This window comes from Aegilops tauschii, chromosome 2 (genome assembly GCF_002575655.3).
Source record: "Aegilops tauschii subsp. strangulata cultivar AL8/78 chromosome 2, Aet v6.0, whole genome shotgun sequence".
Classification (NCBI taxonomy): domain Eukaryota; kingdom Viridiplantae; phylum Streptophyta; class Magnoliopsida; order Poales; family Poaceae; genus Aegilops; species Aegilops tauschii.
This window is the reverse complement of record NC_053036.3, coordinates 244,391,128-244,407,218: the sequence shown is the minus strand read 5'-3', so window position 1 is coordinate 244,407,218 and position 16,091 is coordinate 244,391,128. Positions and strand designations below refer to the sequence as shown.

Genomic DNA, 16,091 nt, shown 5'->3' with positions numbered 1-16,091 from the left:
GCTTTAAAAAGTTGTACACAAGCCTTATTTGGGCCATTTCAGGCCTCGTTGAATGTGAGCTGAGTAGCTATGTGAAGTTGTATTGTACTACACAGACCTTTTTCGTTGAACATCAGCAATGCAATTGGGCCGAAAGTTGTACACAAGATCCTAAAATAAGCGCAGCCTAGCCTATGTTTTTTAATAAAATCCACAACTCAGTTCAATTTTTATATAATAAGATTACCAAGCCCAACTTAAGTTCTTAATAAAATTCCTAGCTTAATATTAATTTTTTATACAAAATGATCAGTCCATACCAACATTGTTTTTCACCCATCCCAAAAAAATGGGTCCATTTCTACTAAAATCAAATGGGTTGCGAATTTTCAGAAATAATAAATGGGATGCCTGTCCGCAATATTATTTTTTTCACCCAGCCCAGAAATAGGTGTATTCGAATAAATAATCAAAAATGAGTTGTAAATTTTCATAAATAGTAAAGCGGCTATTATTCTTTTTACCCAGTCTGGGAATAGATTATTTTTTAAGTCAAAGCCCAAAAAATAGATGTATTGACAAATAAAATAAAATGGGTTGTAAACCTAAATAAATCGGCTGCATATGCGCCACAGCTTTCGAAGTTAACATTATTGGCCCACTAGAACGAAGCCTGCGCAAGGTGTTGTCCATTTAATGGACAAAACGATTTAATGGTCAAAAACAAAAAGTAAACAAATTATTCTGACAACCGTAGTTGCTCTTGCTCCAGCCGTCAAAACCATCGATGACTAGAGCGCCTGCATCTACCTCCCATGGCCGGCTATGCTGCCGCGCAGGCCTCGCCACCCCACCCTACTCCCAATGATGGCCAGGTCATACCTATACTCTCCCACACCTTTTGTTATTCTCCGGCGACGGCAGCCTCACCCCTCGTACTCCCCTTCGCCAGGGACTCCAGTGTCCCTTCTTCCACGACTCTAGATCATTCCCTTCTTAAGACTCGTCGTCTTCCACCATCATGGTGTGCTCGACGATGTGTGGTCAACAACGAGAGCCAACGTGGAGTACGTGGAGAGGCTGACAGTTAAGAACCACCAGCTTCATCTTCGCACATAAGCTAGTGCCTCCTTATTACGAGTAATAAACAATTTCTCCCCCTGACAGGTTGGACCCACCAGCTACAATCTTCGCACGCAAGAAAGTTCCTTCTTATTGCGCGAAAAAAAGTTTCTTCCCCATGACTGCTGGGACCCACCATATCGAAGCGTACGTAGCGTTGTCTATCTGGTCGCGAACGTGTATGTACATACTGGTCGATCGGTGTCTCTGCAAGGATGAACTATGGCCGAGCAAGCAGTAGCACATGTCATAGTACAGTCCCCTATGTAGCAGTCCACATAGTCCCGTCTAAATCGAGTACACGTACGTACAGCCACGCTGCAAAAAATGGGCATGTACGTATATACGAGCAGGGTCTCGAACGCGTACTTGCGTATACATACGGTCAGGGCTCATGTACATGGATAGGCAACGGACGGCAGCAACGGCCTCCTGTTCATCGGTAGCCAACCGGCTTGGCCGAAACAGAGAAAACAACGTCATGTTCACTAGGAGCCAAGCAACTGGTCGAAACGCGTCCTGTTCATCGGGAACGAAGCGACTTGGTCAGAACGCATCCTATTCATTGGGAGCCAACCGGCTTATACAGAACAGCCGAAACGGGATCTGGTGTAACACAAAATAGAAACGGACTTCTCGACAACCGCGTACGATCGAAACGTAGTCCTGTTCATCAAAAGGGGTGTGGCATACCCAAATGATTTTTGTCCGCGCGGACCCAAACGGACACCCCCGGACTATGTGCGTTGGAGTTGCTCTAAGGGTATGTACAATGGTGGCATATGGATACAAATGTCCAATGATAAAAAGTAGCTTAAGGCATCTCTATTGATTTTTTTCCTCTCCAATGCAAGCTACTACTAGTGGACCTCAACAAAGAATAGAAAGTAGACTCTCATTACACATGCATTCCCACTCTCCACTTCAACTTTCCCAACTTTATGGACCGACCACATATTTTCTCCTCAAGCACCCATCTCTTGCTGAGAATCTCGCTACACCATCCGAACCTACTTTTCCTGATATCCGATCCTACATAACCTCCTACTTTTCCTGATATCCGATTCTACATAACTTGCGGGGCATCAACCTAGGGCTATGCATTGGCCATACCGGAAGGGGTAGCCCCCCTCTCTCTCCCTCTCCGTATAAGCATCACCTAGGGCTATGCGTTGGCCATACCCTAAGACATACCCTAAGAGGTAGCCCCCCTCTCTCCCCCTCTCCGTATAAGCACCCTGCATCGTAAGGATAGACTTGGTTGAGGCTATCTCGCACAAATGGACTTAATTCTAACTGGAGTGTTGGCGGGTGAAAAGATATACGTGCATTGGAGCTTCAACAAGCACCACCAGGTTAAATCAATTATACCAGTAGAATTTCCCCTGATTACATCCGTCATTTACCAGTTGAATCGTACAAACACAGCCAGTGCCTGTGTGAATTCCTCAAACTGTATCTGTCTAAGCTTGCTGTTCTGAACAAACTGGGAGAAAACAAACCTGAAACATTGCTTTGAACAGATGGTACATAATCTTGAAAATGCACATCCAACTTGTGCGGTGCCAGTATTACCAGCAGATTTCAACACAAATCTGACATCAGATAAGCAGGTCCAATATTTGTCAAGAGATTGGCAGAATGTGGCACTGCAGTCTCAAAGATTGACAATGCCGACAACACCAGATGAGTCAAAACTAAAACAGTAGTACAACTCAAACTTAAGACTGCAGAGTAGTTACACAATACCATAACAATAAGCAACAGGTGTCGCCCATTGCCTAGAGTGTACAGTTTGACCATAATAATAATAATAATAATTAAGTACTGCCATATGGACTGAAGTAACTAAACAAACTGCTTGAAAGAATGATACTTGAGAGTTGAAGCATCAACATAGTGGACACAAATAAAGTAGGTGGTAGCAACTGGGAATTGAATCTTGTATTAAATCTCCGGTCTGCTCCAAGGTGACCTTCCATCAGTAGCGGTCATCATATGAGCGAGCACCCCGAGTGGGACGATCATAGGGAGCAGGCCTATCTCGGTAACTTGCGCCAAGGCGAGCAGGTCCACCACTCCCATATCTGTCACCATTCGCCACACGTGGACCACCCCTGCCATAACCACCAGTGCCTCTAGGTTCATCACGGTAATAACTTCCACCTGTCCGCCCTCCATCTCTCTCATAGCTTCTTTCCCTGGCAAAGCCAGCTGATGCATAACGATCACCACCACCATATCTGTCGCCAGAAAAACGATCAGCAGCTGGAGGATAGCGATCGCGCCCACCACCATAACGATCATCAGCATAGTGGCCACCATCATAACGATCATCAACATAGCGATTACCAAAACGGTCTGATCCTCCAAGGCGGTCACCACGCCCACCAGCGCCATTGCCATACCTGGATGGGGGAGAGTACCTTCCAGGCCTGCCTCCATCAGAATAAGGACATTCACGAGCCCAGTGTCCAGGGCGTCCACACTTAAAGCAATCATCACTTGCAGCGGGTACTATGTCAGCTGCACCACGATATCCACCTCTAGCACCAGATGAGTAACTACTACCCCCATATCCATAGCCACCATCATCACTGTTCATCCTAGGTTGAGCTTTGTTCACAGAAATGGTCCGACCATCTAGTTCTCCATTGTGCATTTCCCGGATCGCAACATCCACAGCCCGAGGTTCCGAGAATGTAACAAACCCAAACCCACGGGAGCGGCCTGTGTCTCTTTCTGTTACAACCTATACATACAATGAAAGTGAACTCATGGGAAGATAGTAACTGCATATAATAGTGAACAGCCAAAAAAATCCAACAGTAGCAACAGCATGCACATGCAAATCGGGCCATAGGGAAATGACGACAGCTGGTAAGTATGTCACGCATGGTAACCAGTGAAACTATCTCACAAGACTGGAGGAACACAGTCAATCTTTATGCCACTGCTCAATTATTGTAAGTAAATGTCACTATCTCCTTTATCTGCCCCAACAATGCTATCCAGAAGGCATACTATGGGAAACAGGTCAGAACTGGAAGCATGTGACACTGTGACCACAACAATGCCATCAAGGAGTCATAGAAGATATCAGTTGCGCTGACAAAACAAACTGAACACTTCCATGTGCCGCTCATGTGCGACACGAATGGGTAAACTCCACATCCAACAAATTGGACGAGGCCAGTTACTTTGGTTGCTGCTACAGGCACAAAACAATAACTTTACACCTGAAGTTCTAACACGAAGCTAATCGGACCTTAGTTAGTCTGCCACATTCCTTCAGGAAAACATAGTTGCAATACCTAAAGGCATCCTTATCAATCACTGCTCTTTGTTCATGTAAGGGTAAGTGTGTCCATTTGAAGGGAAAGGGGCATTTGAAGACTGAGAACAATGGCCTTCCAAGTGACTGTAGGAATAAAATAGCACACAACACTCACTCTGAAGCATCACCTGTAATAAATCGCTAACCAAGGACAACAAACAAAGCTGCATCTGCCTTTCATATCAGAACTGATCCAGAGCATTGCCATTATGCGGCAAAACTTGCATTAATTTCATATCCAACACTGCGGTCATGTTTAGCTCTGTAGAATTGATTAGCCATGGCAATGGAAATTTGTTTGATGTAACCTCACACTGACATCACTCAGCTTAAACACTACCGATGCCATGGCAAAGGAGGAGCACTGCTTCTGCCCAAAAAACATCTACCAAATTCGCTAACAGTATCGTTACTTCATATTGAATTTTATAGGACCCATCACCGCAAAAAAGTATAACGATGAGCTCGAATTGACTAATATGTTTCATTTCCTTCAACTTCAATAACTTCCTAAAATATAAAACTGGAGGTGACTGCAGGCTCTGTGAATCAGTAACTGCTATTAGATTGAAATTAGAAAACAAGATAAACTCAATAGCGTTTTGCTAAGAGCACAAACAAACAATTAACACACCTAGGCGTCATAACTTGCTAATAAACACAGCTATGCTTGGAAATTCGTTGAGAAACAGGTTAATAATATAATCATCATCATACTTGCAAATGAGATGGTTCAACCTAACACTGAATGAACCATAAAGAAAATAAGGACTGTCCAACCTGAAATTGTTTATCAGATCACGCTCTTCCAGACACCCCTAAGCAACAATAATAACGTAACATAACTGAATCATGCACCGAGTAACCATCAGGTCGAAAAACAAGCCATCAAAGTTCTATCAACACAGCTAAGCAAACATACTAAATACTAAGTCCCCCCCCCCCCCCCCCCCCTTTTTTTTTACTCCATAACTCACATCAAAATGTTTTAATCATTTCGTCTTATTGATGGGCAGTGTTTTGATTGCAACAATATGGCTCTTTAAGCAAGATTATGTTTACAACTAATCAGCGGATTTACAGCACAGATGAGTTAAGATGAAGAAACTCTGTACAGAAGTAGGAAAAACCAGCTTAAGGATGAAACTGAAAAATCGTCACCCTATATACAAAACTAAACGACTAAGCGCCGCCAAAATGATCTCAAAACAAATCCTCCGACGAGCACGCACAATACATGCAAACGAATGGAGGAATATGGCTAATACCTGCGTCTCGATGACCTTGCCGAACTCGCCGAAAGCTCGCTCCAGCGTGCGCTCCGTGGTGTCCCAGGACAGTCCGCCCACGAAGATCCGTCCCACCTCCTTCTCCGTCATCTCCAATCCAATCGAGCCGAAAATTCCCCGACGCCTACACAAGCCACCAAATCACACCGAAAAAGTCAATCGAGATCCTCAACAATCTGTGCCGCGGTGAAGCGCGAATCGCACGCTCCCTGAGCGCCATGGGATAGTAGGAGACGAGATGGTTGGATGCTTTTACCTTGCGCGGAAACCTAAGGATGGCTCTCTCGGGCTGCGGCGCTAGGGTTTTCAGAAAGAGGGAGAGGGATGAGATGACACGAGGAAAGAGAAAATATCAGGATCTTCTGCATGTATTCCGAATCGGGCTGCACGGAAAGCACGTGTCATGGCTTTATTTTAGCTTCCTTCTAAGAAATGTTATCTGAGAACATCCGATCTTGACGTTTCCAGCAAACACCTATTGGCCTTTGCGATCTTAACGTTTCCCAAGAAACACCTCTTGACCTTTGGAGCACATGCAAATAGTGAAACTTTCCACTCATCCACATTAACCGTTTGCTCGGACCGAATTCTTAGAGAAGTGACATCACCTTTACTCATTCGGGGCCCTCACTTTGCATCCATTCCTAATAGAGGCGAAGGTGTCTCGATATTTCGATAAGATAACTATCATTTTTGTGGGAGTCAATTTTGAGGATCCGATTACGAGGTGCGGAGATGTCGCACCTTAGCAACCGCTAACCAACATCCGATGGGCTATTGACCACGCCGGAGCACGCAACCTGACCACGAGAGTCTATTTCCTACGAGCAAACGAAGAACAAGCAAGAAACTGAGATTATAATCTGGATATTGCGAATTTAAAAGGAAAAGTTTATTGATGAAAGTGGGGTTATGTGACATCTTGGTCTGGTCGTTGAATACGAAGTTGCGGCTATAGCGAACTTTTAATCTAAGAAAACTCAAAGTCTAAACGACGCCCTAAGGGCTGGGGAATTTCGGGATCCCTTGGAGGAGGGTCCGAAACCACCCCTAACTCTTGTTTTCCCACACATACGGCCTCTAAAAACAGACTATACTCAAGTATTTTGAAATTATATGGGCCTGACCCAAAAATAAGGTGGCGCGGCACCTATTATAAGCTATGGACGAAATTTATGAAAGGACATCTTGTATATTTCGTCCATGTCCTTGTATGTCATCAAGGAGGCTTCAAAGTACTGAAATCTGCACTAGAAATGTCGTTCTGATTCCCTTCACGCGTGCCTTCATCTCCATGCTTGTTTCTGCTCCAGTGTTCACCCCTCTTGTCCAAGCTAGGTCGTTCATTAGTAATCAACACAAATGTATCCAATATAGGCAACATCATATTCTCATGAACACTAGAATTGTTACCAAGAAACGGAAGTATATGGTAATTCAATTGTCGTACGCGAGCTCTAGTGATTGGTGCAATATGTATAGCAGCAGGGGATGTGGGTGTAACAATAGTATTGATGTCCTCGTCAATTCCCCTCATTATCCCCCCACCCCTCTCTCCCTCTCTCAGTTGCACGCATGGAGGCACACAACACACACAAGCGCGCGAACACGGATGAACTGCGAATCACGTGTGTGGCATGGTACGGACGACTGTGCCACTCGGCAACAACCCACGTGTGCAGCCACTCTCGTCATTGGTTGAACATAAGTTCGAGCAATGGATCGATCGAACACACACTCCAACGGGAATAATGATATTTGTTAAGATATATAGCTACATGCAGTATCCTATGTGATATAGGCAAAGGTGTCCTCACGTGGCTAGAGACCCCCAAAGAGGAAGGGATGATGCATCACATCTACGGTAAGTATTTCCCTCAGTTATGAAACCAATGTATCAATCCAGTAGGAGGACCAAGCAACACTATGTAAACGGTATCTGCACACAAAGAACAAATACTTGCAACCCGACGCGTAAAGTGGTTGTCAATCCCTCCTCGGTAAAAAGATAGATAAATTTGTATGAGTTTGGGTAAATAGATCAGAATAAAACGCGAAATAACATAAAGAAAGAAAAAGAGCAGCAAGGTATTTTTGGGTTTTTGAAATAATAGATCTAAAAACAAATGCGACAAAAAATAGATCGGGAAGCAAATAGGATAAAAGATAGACCCGGGGGCCATAGGTTTCACTAGTGGCTTCTCTCTAGAAATAGCACACATGATGGGTAAACAAATTACTGTTGGACAATTGATAGAAGAACAAATAATTATGACGATGTCCAAGGCAATGATCAATATATATGCATCACGTCCAAAATTAGTAGACCGAAACAATTCTGCATTGTAACACCCCGGATGTAATTCTCATATTTGTAACTCCAACTCTTGCCATTTTCGGCTATGTGTTATGATATTCCCTTCGTAGTCGGGTTTTGTCTTTTGTTTTGCATTTTGTTCATGTCATGCATCTCATATCATGTCGTCATGTGCATCTCATTTGCATCCGTGTTCGTCTCATGCATCCGAGCTTTTTTCCCGTTGTCCGTTTTGCAATCCGGGACTCCCACATGCACCGGCGCACCCCTCTTGTTTCTTTTCGTGAGCGGGTGTTAAACGTTCTCGGAATGGATCGAGGTTTGCCAAGTGGCCTTGGTATACCATCGGTAGACCACCTGTCAAGTTTCGTTCCATTTGGAGGTCGTTTGATGCTCCAACGGTTAACCGGGTAACCGTTTAAGCCTTTTGAGTGTGTAGCCCAACACCCCTCCAAAACAGCCCAATAACCCATCTAAGCCCCCTCCATGCTCTCGGTCGTTCGATCCGATCGTGTGGGCGAAAACCGCACTTCATTTGGAGTCTCCTAGCTCCCTCTAGCTATAAATATGTCCTCCTCGTCCAAGTCCGGGTCCAAACCCTAGTCTTCCCCTTCCTCCGCGCGCCGGACACGTCCACCCGGCGCCGGACGAATCGCCGCCGCCGCCCAGAGCCTATCGCCGCGCGACACGTGGCACCGCACCACCGCGTCGCTGCCGGCCCGCACGGGCTCGAGGCCGGCCCCCGCGGCCCGCGTCTCCGCCGCCCGCGCCCCGCGCCCGTCCTCCGCCCGCGTCCCGCTCCTCCGCCGGACCCCGCCGCCCCCGTCGCCTCTCCGGCGAGCTCCGGCGACCCCGCCGCCTGCCGCGTCCCGCCTCCGTCGCCGGCGCGCCCGCGCCCTGAGCCGGCGAGCTCCCGTCGCCGCCTCTGGCGACCTCGCCCGCCGCCACCGCCGCCTCACCCCGACGCCGCTCGAGCTCCTCCGCCTCTTCCCTCCATCTCCGGCGAACTGCTCCGGCCACCTCGATCCGCGCCAGATCCAGATCCACCCTAGGTTGACTTTCCCCCCTCTGTTTTCTGCCAAGTCCCGAAAAACTTGCATTATTACATTCTTTAACCTGCCATAACTCCGTGCATACTGCTCCGTTTCATGCGCATGATATATCAAAATGTTCATTACAAGATGCTCTTCATTTTGTTACATTGTGCCATGCTCGTTTGAGTTCATCTGGGTGCCTGTTGGGGATATAACCGTTGGAGTCACCCGCCCAGGAGGGGCCGGGTTACCCATGATGGTTACTACGCGAAGCCCAGTACCAAAGATGAAGACGGCGGGTCAATAACGGGCCCAAGACCCGGAGATGGCTTAAGGCCCGTAGCATTAGCCGCCGTTAGGGTAAAACTTGTAGTGTAAGGCAAGAATAGATAAGAGTCCGAGCCGGACACTGTTATGAGCCGGCCGGGACTCTGAGAGCCGCTGGGCGTCAACCTCTCTATATAAAGGGACGACCCGGCGGCGGTTCAGGACAAGTAAGATCTCATCGAGAGCCAGGCATAGCAATCAAGCTCCCTGGTCATCGAAACCATAATCAATACCACCTCAACTGGACGTAGGCTTTTACCTTCACCGTAAGGGGCCGAACCAGTATAACCCTCGTGTTCCTTGTCCCGTTTAACCCCTTTAAGCTTCCTAGCTGCGATGGCTCCACGACTAAGTCCTAGCTCGAGGACATCTGCCGTGACAATTCCACGACAGTTGGCGCCCACCGTGGGGCCAGCGCACGGTGGATTTGAGTTCTTGAAGGGCAGCTTCGAAGGGCTCAAGGGATACGCTGTGGGCCGGATGACCAAGAGTCGTCGCGGCAAGCTCTACATCGACGATGCAAACTGGGGCCCCGACGCCGGCTCAATTGAGTACGGGTACCGGGTCCCCTTCGGCGGAATTCATGTTTTCATTGGCAAGATTGGTGAGCCGGGCCCTGAGCCGGATCTCTGCGCTGATCTCATCGAGACGGCTCAGCGCGCATGACCCGCCTGGGCCCTACCTGCCTTGAAGCATGCTTTTGTGGGATGTGTCCATGGAGGGCTCTCTGTAGGGTCTGGATCTGGTGATGAGACGGCCGCCGGCTCTGACGGCGAGTCGTCCATAGATGAGTCAAACTCGTTGTATCAAATTCAAGATGGCAGGCTCAGGGGTTGTTCCGATGGTGACAGTATTCCGGACCCTTTCGAGCCGCCGAGCCGGGTTGGAATCTTCATGGCCGGTGCACAGCCTGTTCAAAACCCTGCCGCTGGGTCAGGAAACCCGGTACCCTCGCCGGCTCAGGTGCTGATGGATCTCACGGATAAGATGACGGCCCTGTTGACCGCCACGGTTGACCCGGCGGATCAAGCTCAGCATGACGCGGAGGTGGCGCAGTTAAAGTTAGATCTAGTGAAAGCCAAGGAGGATCTGGCGGCGGAAGGGATCAGGATGGCTGCGGAGAGGGCGGCTCTCGACGCTCAGACTCAGTTGATTCAGGCGCAGTCCTTCCGGCTCACGATGGATCAGAACGCGTCCAATGAGGTCATGAGAAGGAGGCATCAAAAGGCCCAATCTCGACTCCCTCCGGTCTACGATCCTCGAAACCTCTTCAACACGCCAGGTGCAGGGTCTAGTAACCCGCCGGAGATCATAGTGCCCGGGGCTGGGACACCTGTTCAGCCACAAGTGATGGGGCCTCCCCGGGTGAACCCTGCCCCGCCTCAGTATGTGCCAATACCATCGGGTCATTATGCTAACCCGCTGGAAAACATGGTCGCCGCGGCAGCACGGTTGGCGGCTCTCCCAATTGACGGCGACTCTCCAACGGCGGTTGAAACCCGTCGGGTCAGGGAGCTCCTTCAGACAGCTCTGGCGCAGCAAGAGGCGTACTCTTACAGCCGGGACAGGATCCATTCAACCTCTCGTCCAGGCCGGAGCCCGAGTTATAGCAGACACATGGTTTCAGCGACCGGCTCAAGTAATGCCCGACGCCATGACTTGCCACCTGGCCATGGCCCGGCTCATAACGGAGCCTTTCACGCAACAGACCAAGACAGAGCACGGCAAGAGGCGGAGCAGGTGCCTCAGTTGACGGCTTACCAGACACCCCCGGCTTATCCGACGACTTCCGTCGACGTGGGTATCCCTACGAGGACTGGAGGTGTCCCTTGTTTAGTGCCGGCTCTCCGCAATGAACGTCTACCCAAGGACTTCAAAGGGCCTAGGAAGGTGCCTAATTACACGGCTGATTTACAACTCGGAGCCTGGATCGAGAGTTACGAGATGGCCATGGAATTGCTGGAGGTCAGTGAAGCGGCGATGGCCAAGTACTTCACCATGATGTTAGATGGGACTGCCCGCACTTGGTTGAAAGGGCTACCACCGAATTCCATCGGCTCTTGGGCTGAGCTGAAAGCCCGGTTCATCCAAAACTTCAAAGATACCTGTAGGCAGTCTATGTCGATTGTGGATTTGACTAACTGTAAACAGCAGGAGGGTGAGTCTACGACACATTGGGTTCGCCGGGTCAAAGAGATAATACATTCATCTGATAAGATGGATGCCGGCTCTGCAGTCTTAATGTTGGAGCAGAATTGTCGTTTCCTGCCCCTGAAGATGAAACTCGGGCGGCTTAAGCGCGACTACAATGATATGGGTACGCTGATGGCGGCTCTCGTCAAGTACGCCGACTCTGATAGTACCAAGGACCCCGCTTCAGATGATGAAAGGACAGGGAAGGGAAAGAAGAACGGCAATGGCAAGGGTCCTCAGCATAACCCGGGGAACCAAGGAGGTGGCAAGCGTAAGGCCGACGGCAGCCTAGAGTTCGTGGCCAACGCCAGCTCACAGGGTAATAACCAGCGACGCAAGGGGAGGCCACCTCCCCGAGCCGGCGGGTCAGGCCCGACGCTGGAGCAGCTGTTGAATGAGCCTTGTCCAAGGCATGGCTCTAGGGAGAAGCCAGCTACTCATCTATGGAAGGATTGCACAATGATGAAGGCCTTTAATAATTCCAATGCCTTTAATGGCAACAATGGCCCGGGCGGCGGCTCAGGCGCTGGCGGTTTTCATGGCCCGGGCGGCGGCTCAAATTCTAATCCTCAGAACGGTCAAGGGGGCTTTAATCAGCAGTCTGGCCAGGGTCATCAACAGCAGCAGGGGGGTTATCAGACCAATCCAAAGCAGCTTAACGGTGGACAGTATCACGTATTTACCACCAGTCTGTGTAAGCGAGATCAGAAGCTTCATAAGAGGGCTGTGAATGCTGTTGAGCCGGCGGTTCCACGCTATTTAAGATGGTCTGAGCAGCCTACTGTGTGGAGTAGGGAGGATCACCCTCCCCGGGTTGATAATCCGGGTCACTTGGCCCTGGTGGTGGCTCCTCAGGTGGGAGGATATAAGTTCACTAAGGTGCTCATGGATGGAGGCAGCAACATCAACATCCTCTATTATGAGACTTTCCGTCGTATGGGGTTGATTGATAAGAACCTCAGCTAGTCCAATACTATTTTCCATGGTGTGGTGCCTGGTAAGTCGGCTTATCCAGTTGGTAAGATCGAGTTGGAAGTGGCCTTTGGAGACAAGTACAACTACAGGGTGGAAAAATTGACCTTTGAGGTGGTCAAGATAAGAAGTCCGTATCATGCCATATTTGGGCGGCCGGCTTACGCCAAGTTCATGGCACGGCCGTGTTACGTGTATTTACAGCTCAAGATGCCGGGTCACAATGGGACCATTACGATTCATGGCAGCCGGAAGGTGGCCTTGAAGTGTGAGGAAGGCGATGCGGCTTATGCAGAATCTGTTTGTGCAACAGAGGAGTTGAAATTTTACAAGGACAATGTTGACCCAACAGATATGACCTCTCTGAAAAAGCCGACTACGGAGCATGAGCCGACAATGAAATTTAAGTCGGCTGATGAGACTAAACTTGTTGATTTCGTTCCAGGTGATTCATCTCAGCAGTTTAGCATCGGTGCCAATCTGGATCCGAAATAGGAAAGCGCGCTCATCGAGTTCATCCATGAGAATAGGGACATTTTTGCATGGAAACCTTCTGACATGCCAGGTGTACCTAGAGAACTCGCTGAGCACACACTCAACGTTGATCTGAAATTCAAGCCGGTCAGGCAATTCCTTCGGCGGTTTAATGAGGAAAGGCGGAAAGCCATTGGAGAGGAGGTGGCCCGGCTCTTGGCGGCCGGGTTTATTGTTGAAGTTTTTCGCCCAGAGTGGTTAGCTAATCCGGTGCTCGTGCTCAAGAAGAATGGCACCTGGCGGATGTGTGTGGACTACACGGACTTAAACAAGGCATGTCCGGCTGATCTTTTTGCCCTTCCCCGTATTGATCAAATCATTGATGCTATGGCGGGTTGCGAGCGCTTAAGTTTCTTGGATGCTTATTCTGGATACCATCAGATTAAAATGGCAGTTAAGGACCAGGAGAAGACGGCGTTTATCACTCCCTTTGGAGCCTTCTGTTATGTGTCTATGCCTTTTGGACTCAAGAGTGCACAGGCGACTTATCAGCGTTGCGTGCAGAACTGTCTTCATAACCAGATTGGGCGCAATGTTCATGCCTATGTGGATGATATTGTGGTTAAGTCCAGGGAGAAGGAAACCTTGATAGATGATCTGAGGGAAACCTTTGATAATCTCCGGGTCTACAAGATGATGCTTAACCCGGCCAAGTGTGTTTTTGGTGTTCCTGCAGGCAAGCTCTTGGGTTTCCTGGTTTCTAACAGAGGCATTGAAGCTAACCCGGAGAAGATCAAGGCAATCACCTCTCTGGCTAAGCCGGCGTGTATAAACGACGTCCAGCGCCTGGCGGGTCGTATCGCTGCTTTAAGCCGGTTTATAAGCCGTTTGGGTGAGAAGGCCATGCCATTGTACCAGTTGATGAAGAAAACTGATGACTTTGTCTGGAATGATGCTGCTAATACTGCTTTTGAGGATTTGAAGAGACAGCTGGCGGAGCCCCCAGTCCTTGCTGCTCCGGTTGACAAGGAGCCTTTATTACTGTATGTAGCTGCTAACACACGGGCCGTCAGTGTGGCTGTAGTGGTGGAGCGCAAGGAAGAGGGTAAGGAGCATCCGGTTCAGCGGCCGGTTTATTACGTCAGTGAAGTGCTCATCGAGTCCAAACAGCGGTATCCACATTGGCAGAAGCTTGTTTATGGTGTGTTCATGGCAAGCCGGAAGCTTAAGCATTATTTCCAGGGTCACCCTATCACTGTGGTCAGTTCTGCTCCCCTTGGAGATATCATCCAAAACAGAGAAGCCACAGGAAGGGTGGCTAAGTGGGCTATAGAGCTCGGGCCTCATGGTCTGAAATACGTACCACGCACTGCTGTTAAATCTCAAGCCTTGGTGGATTTCATCAATGATTGGACAGAGCTACAAGTGCCCGAAGAAAAGCCGGATAACACATATTGGACTATTCACTTCGATGGGTCCAGGAAATTGGAGGGCTCGGGGGCTAGAGTTGTATTGGCTTCCCCTAAAGGTGACAAGTTTCATTATGTGCTACGGTTGATGTTTCCTTGCACTAACAATGCAGCTGAGTACGAGGCCTTGCTCCATGGTCTTCGGATGGCTAAGGAGATGAGCTTGAGCCGGGTAAGGTGCTTCGGCGACTCAGACTTAGTGGCTCAACAAGTATCAGGCAAGTGGGATTCCAAGGACCCTCTCATGGCGGCTTATCGCCGTGAAGTTGATGCCATTGCTGGACACTTTCAGGGTTACCAAGTAGAGCACATCGATCGCAGGAAGAACGAGGCGGCCGATGCATTAAGCCGGCTGGGCTCTCAGCGAAAACCGGTGCCGCCTAATATTTTCCTGGACATCTTGCATAACCCTTCTGTTAAGGTACCTACAGAGGAAGATTTGGCTGTCCCTGACCCGGAGGCACAGTTGGTGGCGGCTCTCCACATCACCCCGGACTGGACGGTGCCATACTTGGCTTACATGACCCGGGGAGATTTGCCTGAGGATGAAACTTTGGCCAGACAAATAACCCGGCGGTCTAAGTCAATGGTTGTTATCAATGGTGAACTGCATCGCCGCAGTGTTACGGGAGCGTTTCAGCGTTGTGTCTCCCCTGAGGAAGGTCAAGAAATCTTGCGTGAGATTCATGAAGGGGATTGTGGCCATCATGCCGGCTCAAAATCCCTTGTGGCCAAAGCTTTTCGTCATGGTTTTTATTGGCTGACGGCTCATGTTGATGCGGAGGACTTGGTCAGTAAATGTGATGGTTGCCAGAGGTTCTCGCGACGGGCTCATGTGCCGGCTCAGGAGCTGAGGATGATACCAATCACTTGGCCATTTGCGGTCTGGGGGCTTGATATGGTTGGGCCTTTTAAAAGGTCCAAGGACAAGAAGACCCACCTCTTGGTGGCAGTTGACAAATTCACAAAGTGGGTTGAAGCAAAGCCAGTTAGCAAGTGTGACGCAGCCACGGCGGTTCAGTTCATGAAAAGGGTGATATTTCGCTTTGGCTTTCCACACAACATTATAACTGACAATGGTACCAATCTGTCCAAGGGCACCATGGAGGAGTTTTGTCAACGAGAGCATATTCGACTTGATGTTTCATCAGTAGCTCACCCTCAATCCAATGGTCAAGCTGAGAGAGCTAATCAGGAGATTCTGAAAGGCATCAAGCCCCGGCTTTTGGTCCCTTTGCAATGGACGCCGGGTTGTTGGGTGGAGGAGTTACCCTCCGTGTTATGGAGCATCAATACTACTCCTAACAGATCTATGGGTTATACGCCTTTCTTCATGGTTTATGGAGCGGAAGCAGTCCTCCCCAGTGACATCCGTCATGACTCGCCTCGAGTGGCGGCTTATGTTGAAGCGGATAATGAACAGGCGCGCCAAGATGCTCTTGACTTGTTGGACGAACAGCGTGACGTGGCAGCAGCTCGCTCAGCAATTTACCAACAAGACCTGCGCCGTTATCACAGTCGCCGGGTTAAGTCCCGGGTCTTCCAGGAAGGTGATCTGGTGCTCCGGCTCATCCAAGA

General features: G+C 49.1%; 1 protein-coding gene across 1 annotated transcript; it reads right to left on the bottom strand.

The window, feature by feature from the left end:
- Positions 1 to 2,790: 2,790 nt before the first annotated feature.
- LOC109769764 (glycine-rich RNA-binding protein RZ1C) lies at positions 2,791 to 6,253 on the bottom strand. Its single transcript, XM_020328485.4, has 3 exons — positions 5,984 to 6,253; positions 5,707 to 5,851; positions 2,791 to 3,853 (listed from the first exon to the last, which is right to left on the bottom strand). The coding sequence occupies exons 2-3, from the start codon at positions 5,815 to 5,817 to the stop codon at positions 3,083 to 3,085; spliced, it is 882 nt and encodes a 293-aa protein (XP_020184074.1). The 5' UTR covers positions 5,818 to 5,851; positions 5,984 to 6,253; the 3' UTR covers positions 2,791 to 3,082.
- Between the last annotated feature and the right edge of the window lie 9,838 nt (positions 6,254 to 16,091).